This window comes from Panthera uncia, chromosome B1 (genome assembly GCF_023721935.1).
Source record: "Panthera uncia isolate 11264 chromosome B1, Puncia_PCG_1.0, whole genome shotgun sequence".
Taxonomy (NCBI): domain Eukaryota; kingdom Metazoa; phylum Chordata; class Mammalia; order Carnivora; family Felidae; genus Panthera; species Panthera uncia.
In genome coordinates, this window is record NC_064811.1 from 56,430,882 (window position 1) to 56,448,519 (window position 17,638).

General features: G+C 36.8%; 1 protein-coding gene across 1 annotated transcript in view; it reads left to right on the forward strand.

Annotated features, from left to right (window-relative positions):
• The window catches only part of SLC4A4 (solute carrier family 4 member 4), a 306,906-nt gene that overhangs the window by 261,195 nt on the left and 28,073 nt on the right, over positions 1–17,638 (forward strand). The window contains exons 17-18 of the mRNA XM_049630606.1: positions 7,449–7,562; positions 9,401–9,562. Of these exons, the coding sequence (XP_049486563.1) occupies positions 7,449–7,562; positions 9,401–9,562 (276 nt within the window). The remainder of the gene's footprint in view (positions 1–7,448; positions 7,563–9,400; positions 9,563–17,638) is intronic.

Sequence of the window (17,638 nt, forward strand, 5' to 3'; positions counted from 1 at the left end):
TGGTAAACAACTCTTTACAAGAATTAGGTGACATCCCTTTCTGTTTTCTTTTTTTTCCCCAGAAACTCTCTTGGTAAATAACTGTCAAACTAAAACCAATAATGCATCCAAAAACTAGTAAGAACTAATGGGCATGTATTCTCCATCCTACGTTCTAGTGTTGGTAATGTTGGGTGATGTTTGGGTGTTTCTTGCAGAAACATCAGACCACATTATGCCACTGAAACTTATCCAGAAAATGTCCTTGCTGTCAGTGAAGGGGAATCAGATTTTCAAATTCTTGTGTTGTTGTATACCAAGAAAAGTAATTTTCAAAGTCAAATTTGTTTTTAATCTAAAATTGATTTTCATATTTTTTCGTAAGACTAACAAAGGGATATTTGGTTATAACTACAACTCAGCCTATTAAACATTTAACAAAGATTACAAATACTTCAGTTCTTATAGACATATGACAAAAAATGCAGTTAACCTGAATTGAGCCATAAGAAAAATAAGATTAGGAGCACTAAGGGGCCAAGTGTTCTGTGAGTGCTCTTAAACAGTCTATGGACAGTAATTTTGACCATGGTTCTTTATTGGTCCTGAGTTCTTTCAGCTTACTTGATCATCATAGGAAAGTTACCAGCATTGAAATCCATTCATCAACACAAAATGACCTCCTACTCCATTTTCAGATTGTCTGATTTATACACATGACTTAATAATTACTCTTTTTAAAATGTTGATTTTTGTACCTTAATATAATTATAAAACCACCTTTCTTTTTAAGTCCTGGAACTCTTTCTTGTATGCTGTTGGGGGCCATATCAAGACAACACTATTAGAGGGCCAAGAAATTTTGTTAACTGGGTCTTAATGATTGAATTTTAGCGTTAGGACTTTGAATGCCATCTAGTCCAATACCACCTCTTAATTTCTGACAAGTGTTCCTCTGCGGAATGCTTCCTAGAACAGGAGCTCCTATCTCTGAGAGAATTCCTGATAGAAACACAAATCTTGCCTGCCACAGCCTCTGTCCCCAGGATCTGCCCTTGCCCTCTGAAGCTACACAGGACAAGTTTGTCCTTCTTCCCTGTGACAGATGTCACATATTTGAAGACACTTTCTGCAACTTCTCGAGGCCGACCATCATTTTTTATGCAGTGGGTTTTCTGGAACCCTATTCCTCTGGTTACCCATCTCTGGATCAGCTCCAGATTTGTACTCTCTACTTAGAATATAGTGACCAGGTTGAGGTACAGCATCTCTCATGCAATCTGATTATTTGCTTCTGGCATACACTTAATAGGTTTCGTGCTCTGCTCAGGTTTACAGCAGGAGGCAGGAAGAGTCCCAAGCGTGAAATATCACCAACTTTCCTTCCGAACTGCTTTGTAGGCCCACTCCACCTCTGTTCCGTGATTGGAAATACTATTTTCTCTTTCAGGTAGACTTTCATTCGGAAGCTCTAAGCCCCACTCAGATAAAGTGCCCAATCCATTTCCCTTCTTTGTTCCCCAGCTCTCTGACTCTGGACGTTACAGGGTGAAAATCCTGGAGTCTAAATCACACTTTACTTTTATTGAATTCTAATTACAGTGAGTATTATTGATTCAAAGTACAGTGTATTATGATTGCTATACTGATATTAGTGCTTATTTATTTTATAGTGCTGTGCTTTGGCTACTAGGGAGGGAATCCAATTTCAAAATTCTCATGGTATTTTGTGCCTTTTCACGATTGCCAGAAGGCACCACATTTATCTGGTATACTGTTTTTCATCTGGAATAAATGCTCTTTTACACTGTTGTTTAGCAGTCTCACCATTGTGAGAAGAACTGACATCATTGATTAATATTTATCGAGAACCCACAGGGTGCCTGCTGCCGTACTTGTCTCTGTAACAGCTCCATCCATCGAGAGCTGCTCTGCAGGCCCACAGCCTTTCCCCCGTTAACTCAGGAGCAGCTGTAGCCTTTCCAAAGTGAAAACCAAATGTCTTCTGGGGCTTCAGGGAAACCAAACTCATTTCTCCCTGCTGTAAATTAACTAGCTTCTCCCCGTTGGTGTCTCCATGATTATGACTCTCTTAATAATTTGTAAGTACCATCCTTCATGAAGAATATGTTTATAATAGATTTATTAGGTTGTTTTTGCCCAAGAATGGAGAACAGTGTATGGTTACTTGAATTTCCCTTCCCATCCGTGTCATTTCTTCTTTGCTCTGGTAGTTTAAATAGCTAAGCTGATTGTTTCTTATTAGATTAATCAAGATATTTTATAATTAATTCTGAAGAGGACAGAAATATTTTTCTTTTCATTTTTATAATTAAAAAGTGGCAAACAAACAAATAGCTCAAAACCAGTCTTATATAAAATAATCTTAATTGAAACACATTTTTCTTTGCCGTATTCATGAATGGAGGTAGGAAATATCTTATACATTGTAGCACATCACTGTACCATTAAAAAAAAAACACAACTATTTTTGTTTATAGCAAGCCCTTGCTATATATAAGTTATCTTAGTTTGTATTTCACTTAGATTGCCATAGTTTATATTCCTAGGATATTGAAGTTTGAACCTGGAGAGGCTTAGTGTTTGGCTACAGGGACATCCATGGGTTATGTCTGTTCAAGCTAGGTTTGAGGCCTCCAAATCTATAAGATTGGATGTGAAATCTTGTGGAAACTTGTTTCTCATGAAAACTTTGGTACCTCTAATCATGACCAGTGAGATCTAGAAGGGAATTAAGAACTATGGGTTTCTCCCATGGGGGGAGGGGAAGGAAAAAAAAAAAAAGAAGAAGTTAGAGTGGGAGAGAGCCAAAGCATAAGAGACTCTTAAAAACTGAGAACAAACTGAGGGTTGATGGGGGGTGGGAGGGAGGGGAGGGTGGGTGATGGGTATTGAGGAGGGCACTTTTGGGATGAGCACTGGGTGTTGTATGGAAACCAATTTGACAATAAATTTCATATATTGAGAAAAAAAAGAACTATGGGTTTCTTTCTTTCTTTCTTTCTTTCTTTTTTTTTTTTTTGGTTTATTTTTGAGAGAGGGAGACAGAGTGCAAGCAGGGGAGGAGCAGAAAGACAGGGAGAAACAGAATCTGAAGTGGACTCCAGGCTCTGAGCCATCAGCACAGAGCCCGATGTGGGGCTTGAACTCACAAAATGTGAGATCATGACCTGAGCCAAAGTCAGACACTTAACCGACTGAGCTACCCAGGTGCCCCCAAGAACTATGGATTTCTTATTTGATTTCTTTATTTATATATTGGCACATAAAAGGGTGATGTTTTAGAGTTTTTGAAACTGCTCAAGTTTGATGAAAATGGAAGTTAAAATAAACAAAATGAAAGGAACTTCATGTATTTTTTTTTCTAAGTGTGTTTGGAAATGTGAGAAGAACCTCAAGAGAGTGATTCTTATCTCCTTAAAGTCAGACTCAGAGAAAGCTCTCGTTCACAGGTCCTAGAGTGTATCTAGTAAAAGCTGTATTTACTCAGTACTTGACATTTTTAGGGCACTTTCTAGTTCTACTGTCAGTTTTACCTTGTTTGAATTAAAGTTTAATTTTAGTATACGGTAAGACCTGAACAGCCTACTAAAATAGCACCCCTACCTGCCTTCTCCAATTAAAGGATTTGGAGTCGAATACAAAGGTGGCCTGGGAAAAATCAATTTCCTTACTATGAAGTTTAAACTGGATCTAGTGTCTTAGAAATGCATGTCTGACAATAAACACTCTCCAGGAGTGGTTTCTGCTGTAACTGAGCTCTATTGTACAATTTAAGGGGAAGGAAGGGGAAATAGAAGTGAGTATTTTATATAGAACATATCACCCTGGCTGTGATTTTTAATGAGGTTAAGCAATATTGTTAATAAAGTAGCCCTTTTACCCCATAAATTTTAAGAAATGTAATTTCAAATCTTATTAACATTTGTCTTTTTAGCTACTTTTAAACTTACAATAGTGCCACAGTTGACAAGAATATCATTGCTGAAGTTCTTCCAAGATATATTTATGTATATTGTATATGAACTATGTACATTTCTTGCACATATGTATTTCTTCCACATATATATAAATTTGGGAAACTAATAACTAAAATAGGTAATCTATTTATTTATATTAGTTTCCTATGGCTGCTATTTCAAATTTTTATAAATATGATGGCTTAAAACATTACAGATTTATTGTCTTGAGATATGGTGGTCAGAAGACTGAAATGGGTCCCATTGGTTAATGTCAAGGAATTGACAAGGCTGTGTTCTTTCTGGAGGCTCCCTTGAAAGAATTCCCTTGCTTTTAGAAGTTTTTAGAGGCCACCCACATTCCTTGACTCATGGCCCTTTCCTCCATCTTCAAAGCCCACAATGGCCAGTTGAGTCTTTTTCATAGCACATCACTCTGACACTGGCTCTCCTGCCTGCCCCTTTCATCTATGAGAACCCTGGTGATTACATTGGACCCACCAGAATAATCCCAAATCATTTCTTCAAACTCAAGGTTATCTGATTAGCAACCTTAATTCTATGTGCAACCCAATTCTCTCTAGCCATGCAACATTACATATTCAGTTTCCAAGAAGTAGGATGTATACTTCCTTAGGGGGCATTGTTTTGCCTACCACATTGTCTGACCAAAGTTTTAACATCATTATTCTGGGATACCTTGACAGTGTACTGAAGGGGGGCAAGTATAGAATCAGGAAAATGAGATAGGAAGCAGGAAACCACAGGAGATAGAGTGGTGCCTTAGACAAAGGAGCAGTGGAGGTGGTGAGAAGTGGCAGCATCCTGAATATGTTTTGAAGGTCATTTGCTGATCCATTAGATATAGGATATGAGAGAAAGAGAAGAGTTATGTGGATGGTTTTTGGCCTAAGCAATAGGAAAAAATAAGCTGCCGTTAATAAAGATGAAGAGAACTGAAAGAGCAGATTTAGGGCTTCAGTGTTTAGTTTATGGAAGGCTAAGAATACCTCTTCTAACTAAGGAAGAAACATGTCCCAGGTGTTTGGTAGTGATTCCAGTCATGCAGATCTGTCTCCTAGAGGGCCAGAGGTACAGTTCCTTGGGACTTTATACCAAGGAATTGCAGATTTAATTCATTTGCCACCCTCTACTTCTCTTCTTCTGTTTATGAGAAAAAGGAGGAGCACTGTCTTTTTAATAACCATCCCCCCCCTTTTGAACAACGTCTAGCATATCTAAATTGTCAACAAATTAGATTTTTTGGGTAAGGACTGGGAGGGTGGTAAAAAAAGAGAACTTCTTTTTGCCTTTGCAAAAAGACCTCTGGTCTTCCAGTGATTTATGACCTACTGGACCAGAGAGCAATTATAACATCTTAATAGTTCCTAAGCATGCTTCACATGACCATCTTTGCCAGACCCTCTTGAATTGCCTTTGCCAACACTTACTTGTACAAAGCTTAAGAATGGGAGTTTCCTCCAGTACTGAGCCCTGGGAAACATCCTTTTTCTGCAGGGATTCCAAATACTTCCAACCAAAATTTGTTGAGTGGCAGTTCCATATTATTACTGGGCTTCCATATCATGTCTTGTTTCTTGGAATTGATAATTCCTTCTTAAGACCTCCTGATGGTAGATTATTTAGTTATTCCAGTGGTTTCTGCAGCCAAAGAGACCTCATGGAACTTGAAATAACAATAGTTAACATGTATTAGGCGAATCTATTATGTTCCAGATGTTATGATAAAAACTTTCATGGCTTGTCTTATTTAATTCTTATAACAAACTGATGAAGTTTGTAGGGATTATTTTGGCTACATTTTGCAGATGGAGTAATTGAAGCTAAGAAAGGATATATATTTACAGAGAGGAAATAATGGTGCTAGCATTCCAACCCAGGTCATCTGACTTTAGATACTGTGCTCCTAACTGCTGCCCTATATTTTCCTCCCCAGATTGACCCCTGCCATTTATTTGTGCTTGACATTACTGTATGATTGGTGTTAACTGGCAAGTTAACACATCCCATAGCTGACTTTCTGCCTTTTTTTGTGTGTAGTTCTTAAGCAAGCCAAACCTAGCAAAATCCAGCCCTTCAAAAGGAAATGAATTCAAAGCAAATAGGCCATCTTTGGTCTTGCTGCTAGTTAGGACCCAAGGCTCCTGGCACCGGGCAGTGGTCAAGAAGAGAGCACTACTGTGGCCTTTGGCATACCCACCTTGCCAAGTACTTCCATTTCTCAGTTCCGTTCCTACTGAACATCTGACTGCAGGAGTCCCACTACTCTTTCAAAAGATTCCCTGTCCTGAGAACTGTGCAGCCACTCGGTCCCTCCCTGATCTCTCTTCATCTGACAATACCAGAACATTGACTGCTCACCCTGAGGTAACTTGACAACCACTGAATCAACCCTGATTCGTTTGGGAGCAGGCTTCCTTGGGTATGTTCCCTTTGTGAAGACATGGATTGCGTCTATTTTGTTCACTGTGGTATCCTTAGCACCCGATTAAAGTGTAAGCTAGTGAGTAAATTCTTGTCGAATGATCAGATTACATGCCACCATGTGTATAAACCTTAGGGGAAACTCAGGTGCCTGTGTTCTTAGTAATGCTCCCCAGCCATTGTCAGTGCCACCAGACACCCCATGCTTCCCTACTGACTCAGAAATGACCATTCTACAGCCATACAAGGGAAAGGTTTTCTACATCCCATAAACCTCAGCTCTTGTCCTGACCAGAGGCAGATATTTAGGAAGCTCCAAGTTTGTCAGCTAATGGCAACCACATTTAAAAAGTGGTAGAGAAGAGATGCCCCACATACAGACATTTTAAGCACTAACTTATAGTGAAAAACATTTTCTTTGACAAAGTTAGGGATGTCCTCAAATCTTCATCTTCCATCACATCATGTTTCCCTGAGGTCTTGAGTACACTGAGTCACCTAGAACTTGTAACCCCTTTCCTGCTGGATTCTCAGTGTTTTCAGGTTAACTTATGGAATTATGTTGCTGTATGCACACAATGCTATTCCCAAATTATAAATAGAATTCTGTATTTTTGTGTAGGTTTTTACAATATGCCTTGAGATTTCAACCTTATCTAGGTATCCTTTATGCTGTACAGCAAGAATGTTTGCACAGTATTTCAGGAATATATTATTTGTGACTTCTCTCCCCAGCCTGCGCATGCATGCATAAGCTCACAAACACCAACCTCCCCCCCCCCCATACACACACACACACACACACACACACACACACACACACACACACACACTGATTTCTTCTGTGGGATTCGATTATTTCTGGCTAGATGAGAAAGCAATGCAAAAACAGTTTGAGAAATAATCTCTCTACAGTGTGACACCTCCTTTAATTTGCTGGTGAAGCTGTTACTATAAAGACAGAATTCTTTGTTCATTTCCAACACAGGCAAATATATTAATCCAGCACTAAACATTCCTTGGTTTCTTTTTAATTTTTTTCAGGCAAGAAAACTGATCAGTGACTTCGCCATTATCTTGTCCATTCTGATCTTTTGTGTAATAGATGCCCTGGTGGGTGTGGATACTCCGAAATTAATTGTGCCAAGTGAGTTCAAGGTAGGTGAACTTCTGCTTTTGGTCATTTGTAGAACGCTATGGATTTCTAGTTCATCATATATTTTTGAGTTGGTTTTGTAGGATTATCCATTTCCTTATTTCAGAAATGGTCTTTTGCTAGGTGCATACATATTCTTTGTCTATTCCTTCACTAAAGTTGACTGCCTGATTATGATTAAATGCAGGGTTCACATTATATTGAGTTTTATTGAAAAATACACTCTGCTTTATAGTTTTAGAGTACTTAAAATGAGCTGAAGAATTTTCATGCAACTAATCCCCTTCTTGGTCCATATAATAATTCTAAGATGTAATGCAACTATCATCATACTGATTTTATGAAGTTGATATCGGAGCTCAGAAAGAGTAAGGAAAATGCCTAAGATTATGTTATTACTCTTTTCCTGCTACAAAACTACCTGCCATATATACATACGTCTATATATAATGTACATTTTAATTATTACAAAGAGGGGGTGCCTGGGTGGCTCAGTCGGTTGAGCGACCGACTTCAGCTCAGGTCATGATCTCACGGTTTGTGAGTTCGAGCCCTGCGCCAGGCTGTGCCGACAGCCTGGAGCCTGCTTCAGATTCTGTGTCTCCCTCTCTCTCTGCCCCTCCCCTGCTCACACTCTGTCTCTCCCTGTCCCCAAAATAACAAAATATTAAAAAAAATTTTTTTAATTATTACAAAGAAGATATAAGAATTATTCACTTTATAAATCTGTCGGTATGTGCAGGCCTAATGGGTAAAATTTACATTTCAGTCATTCTTATATATCCCTATCTAATTTTTCATTATGTCTTTCACCTGTTTTATGGAGCACTCCTAGCCTCTCTCTCCATCCCTGAGACCATATGGTACAGCAAACAGAATGTTTGTTGCATTATCTGTGCCATCTCATATTCATTTGCAAACATAAGTTTTCAATCATTCAGTGATTAGTTCATTTAAGTCAATGTTTATTGAATGTTTGCTTTGAGTCAGGCCCTTTCCAGGGGATATGAAATGTACTGATGAACAAGAGAAAGTTGTTCCCTCCTTCCAAGCTCACAACCTGGTAAAGGAATAAAATGTGGATGGATTCAGTGATGTAGTTATGAGCAAAGGGAGACGGAAGACAAATATCTTCAGAGAAGTGAGACTTTCTTGATAGTAAACATAGAGAAAAGAATTTATAGGATTCTGTTTTATTTTCATTATTTAATGTTAGGAAGAGGATAGAAAAATATTCCAGGAGAAGTGGGAAAATGATCATCTTTTTCATTTTTGGTAGCATTTCTGAGGATTTAACCAGTTATTCTGGGTCACTGTTCATATGTATAAGAAAGACCAGAGTATTAAACAAGTTCTATTATAAAATAAAAAAAAAATATTTGTACCTTTTCTATATAATATGATGTGAAACGATTACAATTTGTCAGTAGTAGAAATAACTTTGGTATAATTTCTAAAATTCATGAACAAAATTCATTCAAATTTCTTGTCTGTGTCTTTACTGACTATTACATTTGGGTTTTTTTAATGGCTGCTCTTTAAACTTAAGTCACATTCTTCCATCTTGAGTCCTTACCTTAGATCATCCTAAATACACAAAATGGCATTTACTTGTTTTCCTTGAGCCTATAGTCTTAGTCTCCTTCATTTAAAAAACTGCCTTAAAAATAATCACCTTTAGGAAATTTTTGGTGACTAATCTTTGTTGAACCTATCAGTAAAACGGTTTCTGATATTGAAATGTTGGCTCTCCAGAAATCAAAGTGTATCTCTCCCATTGATTTTTCACCAAACAGTATGTATTAATATCGTTTTGAAAATGTTCTCCTTCTTCTTCAAGCCAACAAGTCCAAACCGAGGTTGGTTTGTCCCACCATTTGGAGGAAACCCCTGGTGGGTGTACCTTGCAGCTGCGATCCCTGCTTTGTTGGTCACCATTCTGATTTTCATGGACCAGCAAATCACAGCTGTGATTGTGAACAGGAAAGAGCATAAACTCAAGGTAAATGTTTGTAGTAATGGTTATCATTGCCTTCCACTTTCTTTATAGTACTAGGAAATACTAATTTATTCAAAACCAAGACAGTTTTATTGAGAGTTTTATTACAGCTAATATTCTTTCTGACTTGGCAGAGTCACAGAACACTTTGTGTTGACACATCCCCTCAATAGAATACTTTAGGATAGATCTCATTTCAATCTGAAAAAGTTGTTTGAAATCATATTTCCTTCACCACCGAAGAGGGCAGGATAAGCTGTTTACCATTCAGCCACTGTCATCCTTCATCTGATTTTAATGTGGTAACTGTCCTTAATGAAGACAGTGACAAATACTCTTTTTGAAGCTATTGAGATAAAAACATGTTTGTTTGTTTTTGATCTGTTGACTTGGTGAGTGACAGTAATAGATTTTCTGTCATTTTACCAACCTTGCAACCTGGTAGGGTTTTTTAATACATAGTTTTCATATTTATATATAAATTATAATGATATATAACATATATAGTATAATGTATAATATATATTATAGCATAATATATATTATATATTATAGTATAATATGTATGTCTATATTTTGGATTTTTGCTTCTGTTTAAGAGTAAAATTGGCCTGCAAGTTTTCTTTCTCATAGTGTCCCTGTCTGATTTTGGTATCAGGAATACGTTATCCTTATAAAAGAGCTGGGGAGTGTTTCTCCTCCTATTCCATTTCCATTCCATTCTCTGAAATAGAATATAATACTCTCTTTATTGTGTGTAATATGCCAGTGATCTTTTTTTTGAATAATCAAACATGCTTGTAAAACTATATGAGCTGAGTAGGTTCTATGTGGAACTTATAAAACTGATGATCAAAATGTTCTAATGGTTGCAAAATATTCATAATTTCTATTTTTCTATTTGGTAACATATTTTCCTATATTTTGTTCCATTTCCCCAATATTTTCAAATTTGTTGATACGTTGTTTATAGTATTATCTTTGTTTCCTAATCTGAATGTTACTTTTCCCTTTAAATTCCTAATGTCATTGATTTGTGCTTTTTAAAACTATTTATTTATTTATTTATTTATTTATTTATTTATTTATTTTTGACGTTTATTTATTTTTCAAGAGAAAGAGACAGAGTGTGAGCTGGGAAGGGGCAGAGAGAGAGAGGGAGACACAGAATCCGAAGCAGGCTCCAGGCTCTGAGCTGTCAGCACAGAGCCCAATCTGGCTCTAACCCACGAACCGTGAGATCATGACCTGAGCCAAAGTTGGACACTTAACTGACTGAGCCACCAGGCACCCCTGATTTGTGCTTTTTATTTTCCTTGATGATTTAGCCTGAGGTTTGTTAATTTTATTAGCCTTTTTCAAAGAAGCAGTTTATTACATTGGAGTTTTTGTACATATTGTTTTCTGTTAATATTTGCTTTATTTGTTTTGAAGCCATGTTGTTAAGTACATCCACATTTGTATCTATTTTATCTTTTCAGTGAATTGAACTTTTTATGTGCCTCTCTTTGTTTCTAACAATGCTTTTGGCCTTAAAGCTTATTTTATTTTGTACTAATAAAGGTTTGGTAACTTAATTTTCACTTCCCTGATATGTATTTTTCCAGTCTTTTATTTACAATATACCTTGTGTCTTGTGTCTCTTTGTAAATAACACATAGGATCCATTTTTACAGTCTTTTCTCTTAACTAAAATATTGAATCCATTTAAATAGATGGTGATGACTAATAGATTTGGATTCATTTTTACCACATTATTTTTGCTTTCTACTTCCCTAACACTCTATTTGCCTCACTGTTCTTTCTTTTTTATTCTCCTTTCTTGCCCTCTTTTAGGTTGATACAGTTTTTTTTTTATTGTCTTCATTCTAATTTGTTTTGTGTTAGTTTGAAAGTTATACACTTTATCTTTTCTGGTAGTGATTATGTTATATATTTTAATATGCATATTTAAGTTCTGAAGGTATTCAGTGTGTTTATCCTTCTGGTGAAAACTGCTAATGGCTAAAGAATGCTTTAATGTTGATCTTCCTTCCTGAGTCCTATGTTCTTATTACCTAGATTTGATTGCTATCTGGATTTTAAAATCTAATTAGACATGGTCAGTATTTTTAGAATTATATGCAAATTTACTGTTTTCTTTGCTTTTTTTTTTTTTTTTTTTTTTTTTTTTTGCATTTCAGATCTTCCATTTTGGAAGAGTTTTCTTTAGACTGCATTATTTCCTCTAAACAGTACTTATTTACTAGACTATTGAAATTTTTTCTGGGGTGATCTTTGTGTGGTAAACCCTCATTTATGTTCATCTGAAAATGTGTTTGTCTCACTTCCATTCTCGTAAGATGGTTTCTCTGGATATATACTGTAGGTTAAAAGCTCTTTCTTCCAGCATGTAGAAGCTATTTTCCATTTCTGACTTTCATAAAAGTGAACTGTCAATACACTTTTCATTGCTTGGTAAGTAATCATTGTTGTCTTTTGGATGCTTTTATCATCTTCTCTTTTGTCTTTATTCTGGAGTTTCTCTGTAACTTGTGTCAGCGTAGATCTCTTTTTATTGTGTATTGGAAAATTGGGTTTCCAGTCTTTTATTAATTATTAGATTATTGAATCTTCCTGTCTTTTATCACTTGTAGAATTCTGTAAGTCTGACTCTTTCAGTCTCTAATACATCCTTTTGGAATTCCAAGTAGAATTTTGTCGTATATCTCCATCTTGTGCTCTACTTCTAATCTGTTTTTGGTTTGGGTTTTTTTATTTTTGTTTTTATTTTACATTTCCTATCTTTTGGTCTCTGTGTTATATTTTGGGTAATTTCTTCAGTTCTTTCTCTTTATTAAATTATTTCTTCTGTTGGTTCTATTCTGTCAGCAAACTAGCCACTGAATTTTTCCTTTCAAGAATTATAGTTTTTTTTTTGTATTTAGAAGTTCCATTCTGTTATTTTCCAAATCTTTCTATCCAGCTTTGATAGTTCTTAACTTCTTTATTATTTTTCCATAAAGTCTTTTATTATTTTATACATTTGCTGTCTTTGCAGATTTGATTTTGAACTTTGTTTTTTTCCTCTCTTACTTCCAGTGTGTCTTCTCATTGTCTTTTTTTTTTTTTTTTTTTTTTTGTAAAAAAACAGTTATAAGCTAGTCTTCCCATGCAAGTGCTTCAAAGCCTTCCAGAGAAGATTTTATTTGCTTCTGGGAGGTATAGGAGAGTCCAACCAACCCAGGAACTCTTTACTTTTATTTATTCCCATAAAACATATTTTATTATAGAAAGTTTTAAACATATATAAAAGTAGACAGATGGTATAACTCCAGAGGTTTATCACCCAGTTCTAGCAATTATTGACTCATGTCCAGTCTTGTGTCCTTGCTTGAGGTCTCTCCTGCCTTTGCAGTTAGTGACATCTGAAGGGTTGGCTGTGTTGATTGTCCAGGATGGATTCTTCACTCACTCACATGTCTCACATGCCTAGTACCTTGATGTTCCTTGGTGTGTCTGTCTGTCTGTTTCTCTGTCTTCTCTTTCTCCACATGGCCTATCATCCTTCAGAGCCTTTCTGTGTGGGTTAGGCTTCTTGCAGCATGGCTATCTTGTTATGTACTTGGTACATGGAAGGTGACTTCCAAGAATTATGAGTGGAAGATGCAAGGCCATTTCATGGCTACACCCACAACTGGCATAGCTTTATTTTTTATTTTGCTATAGTTGATTGGTTAAACTAGTTCATTTAATGGGATAAGGAAGGGCTTCATTGTTTGTTGGAGGGATAGCAATTTTACATTGTAGAAAAATATGCAGGATAGGAGCATATTTTTCCAGTCATTTTCAGAAAATAATATCTGCCACATTTGTACTGCAGAATTTGCCTTAGTCTAGATCATGGTGCTTACTTCCCTGTTTTGTCATTTAGTGTGTGCTTTTTCTTCTGTATTTCTTTTAAATTGGTCATTGGGGAGTACCTGGGTGGCTCAGTTGGTTAAGCGTTCAACTCCTGATTTGGGCTCAGGTCATGATCTCATGGTTTGTGAGATCAAGCCCCATGTCAGGCTCCGTGCTGCCAGCATGGAGCCTGCTTGGGATTCTCTCTCTCTCTCTCTCTCTCTCTCTCTCTGCACACCTCCCCCCACCCCCAAATAAGTAAACTTTTTAAAAAAAGAATAAAATAATTGGTCATTGGATTCAGAAGCTTGATGCAGTATAGTTTTGACCTTTTATATCTATATCTTTTTGTATGTTTTTGAGGGTAGGGTGGCAAGACATTCATAGAAGGCCAGGACCACTTTACTCTGTGTTTTTGGCTTAAGAGTTTCTAGACCATACAAGTAATGTGAATTCCAGCTTCAAACCTCATTACAGGTTTATAGTTAGAAATATCTTTCAAGATTCTTTTTTTTTCTTATGGCTTTATATCTAGTAGGATGGCCAAGAAAGGCATATATATCCCTAGTGTCTTTCTCTGTAGGGTATTTTATTTCCTAGGTGACCAACTGAGTATGCTGTATTTAGAGCATCCTAATTTTATTTCAGGGGATGTCTTTCATTTGTAGACTTTCCCCAAGATCTTGGGAGTTGGTCTTCCAGACCAGAGTTCAGATGGTCATTCTGAATCCAGGCCTGAAAGCCCCAGGATTTGACATAGTCTCTCAGGGTGGGCCCAAGCCTCCAGTGTTTACTAACCTTGTAGATTTACTCTTTCTTGTTGCCATTGTTTTTTTGTCTGCAAATGTTTCTTTTACTTTCTGGCAGATAAGGATGATTTCTAAAAGATATTTTCTGTATTTTGTGAGCATTTTTAGATGTCTTCTACTAGGAGCAGTTTCAGTGTTGATTTAGTTTTAAAGGATAGAAATGGATGATAACTAATATATTTTATTCTGAAAAAAGTTAGGAAGCACATTCTTAATTTTGATATATAGTTGGCAAGATTTGCTATGTGTTTTTGGAGGTAAATGCCTATTCACTTTTGCTCATTAAGTTTTCCTTTTAGTAAAATTCAGAATTTCAAGTTTAGCAAATTTAGGATTAATAGGATAGAACTTTTTAAAGATTTTATTTTTAAGTAATCTCCACACCCAACGTAGGGCTCAAATTTACAACCCTAAGATCAAGAGTTGCGTGTTCCACCAACTGAGCCAGCCAGATGCCCCTGATAAAATATAGAATTTAAAAAATTATCATGTTCCCTGTAGAAAACATTGGAATATCAAGACATATTAGATTTTACCTCTTAAAACAGGAATTGAGTATATAAAAAATAAGTTTTCATCACTTTAGGAATCAGTTATTTGAAATCACTTCTTTGAATGACAGTAGTTACAGAGGAAGTGCCAGTCTTTTGACACAAATCTAATGATACCAGTGGAGAGACATCATGGATGAAAGACTTTTCACTCTGGATATTGTTTTGTTTACATTTTGTTAGGAAATGTGCCTGTGGAATGTGGGAAATTGGAGATCCTACCTAAAATTAAAGGGCCTTGAATGCTATGAAATTGAGTGAAAAGAAACCTGAAAAAATGAGAGGGATGGAGGCATTATAATACTAAAAGCAGCATGTTTTTGGGTGGCATTTGCTTTGGCTCAATGTCAAGTGGCCCTGGCTGGCTGACTGCTCTGTTGGGATGGGATCCACCTTTCCACTCTGCTGAACAGCTCTGTATTGATGTAGGAACGCCAAGGCACTTGGCTTTTCTTGGCCATCATTTTGGTTAGTTATGTCCCACATTATCCCTGCAGAGCACTCAAAAGTAAACCAGGTTCAGCAAGGTCATGACTTCTCCAAGGTTATTTCCTGAGTCACTGCAGAGGCAGGAAAAAAGTCTGAGCTTTAGACTGCAAAGCAAGGGATACTTCTCACAAGGAAAATGATTTTAAGTGTGTGGGAAGCAGAAATAATGTAGGATAGGTATCTAGAAATAGAGATAAGTTGGTAGATCAGTAAATTTTCTGGTACCCCCTATGATAAAACCCTAAATTTGAGGTTGTTTTCTTGGATAACTCCAAGATTTTCCCTGTTTTATTTTTCCTTTCTATTCCTGTTATCATAACCTTAGATCCAGTCCTTTCATTTCATGTCTAGACTATTCTAACTATTTAGCCATGAGTTAATAATCAGTTTCCCTTGCTTCATTTCAAAAGCAGTAATTTTTTAAAAGTATTGTTCTTATATGTCAGTCCTATCTTTCTAATCCTTTACAACTTTGGCCTTCTGGACATTTGCCCCTTGAAGAAATTCCATTTGCCTTTAGCATCCCATTAGCCTCGGATTTAAGTCTCTCTGTGATATGTTCTCAGCCTAAATTTAGAATGATGCTCTCCCCATACTATATGATGCTCAGATCAAATGGGTTATTGGTTTCTCCTCAAATCTGGCAGCATCTTCTGCCAGTTGTTCCAGCTCTTCTCTCTATTCCTCAGTGATTGCCACTTACCAAAATCCTTCCCATCTTTTAAAATCCTCCAGATATAAACTTGTCAGTGTAGCTTTCACTCCTAATGTAATTTCTGTTGCTCTTGTTTTTGCCCTTACTATATGTGTGTTACTCTGTGGCACCGGTCACATAATATCTTGAATGGGAGTTGTGTTGTATAATTACCTTCTCCCTTTTCTGGACCAAATGTTTTCAAGGCAAGGGCATGTTTTAGTCCTCTCTCCAGCTCTCATGTGGCCCGTCACAATGATTTCCATATGGTAGGCTCAATAAGTACATATTGAAGAATGTGGTTATCTTGGGCCAAATGGTTCTCAGAGTTGTTGCACTGTGTGAGACAGCTGATAGCTGAAAACATGCCAACCTATCTCTGGTTCTCATAGTGAGTGCTCGTATTATTCAAAGCCCTGTTTTTAGATGTCATCATTGCAAGAAGTTTCTGTGTGTTCACTCTAGAAATTGTTAAACAGTTTATCCTCTAGTTTATCATCTGTACTTGGGGTGTCCTTTTTAAACCTCTCTGAATCTCTGTCTAGAGTGCTTTGTAATTTGTGTACAAATCTGAGTCCCCTCATCTGATTGTGAGCTTCTTAGGGGGAGGAACTAAGTCATGATTCTTGGTGGCCCCATAAACCAGCTTATTGTCTGGATTATGGGGGCCTCCTAGCATGGATGTTTATTCTGTGTCTGTGCATGTGCATACTGCTCCTGATCCTTTATTATCATCTTATTTACCAGACGGTCAGACTAGTCTTTTTCTCCCCTAGATTTTGATTTCTGTGGATTATTCCTAAATGACCTTTGTTCTGTATTAGCAAAGTATATATGATATCAAAAAGAAGTAAAGTTTCACTTCCTACCCCGCTACTTAAAATAATCTCTAGTTTTAGAAAGTAGAACATACTTTGGATTTATATTCACGAAGACAGGACTTTTTTATTTTAAAAAAATTTTTTAATGTTTATTTTTGAGAGAGAGAGAGAGAGAGAGCAAGCAGGACAGGGGCAGAGAGAGAAGAAGACACAGAATCTGAAGCAGGCTCCAGGCTCTAAGCTGTCATCACAGAGCCTGATGCGGGGTTCCAACTAACGAAATGTGAGATCATTACCTGAGCCAGGGTCGAATGCTTAACTGACTGAGCCACCCAAGTGCTCCAAGACAGGACTTTTTTAAACTTTAAATGGCATACTTAGCCTTTTGAGCATTTTTTGAGTCCTTGCTATGTATGGAACATTTGTGTTCGATGTTGAAGATAAGAATTGTTCTAATTTATGGTCTCTGCCCTGAAGGAGTTTAGTGGATTTTTCCTATTCACCACTTATCTCCACCACCAAGGTTGGGATTGACTTGCCTTTCTTTGTGCCTTGTATCTTACACATACAATAAATTATATGCCTCCACATCTGGCTTCAACTAATAATCTATAAACCCCTTAAGGGCACATGTTCTATTGTACTTATTATTTTATCTAACACAAGCCCTAACCTAGTATAGGCGTTAATGAATGTTTTTTTAATGTTTATTTATTTTGAAAGAGAGAGCATGAACAGGAGAGGGGCAGAGAGGGGGGCAGAGGGAGAATCCCAAGCAGGCTCCACACTATCAGCGCAGAGCCCAATGCAGGGCTCGATCTCACAACCCATGA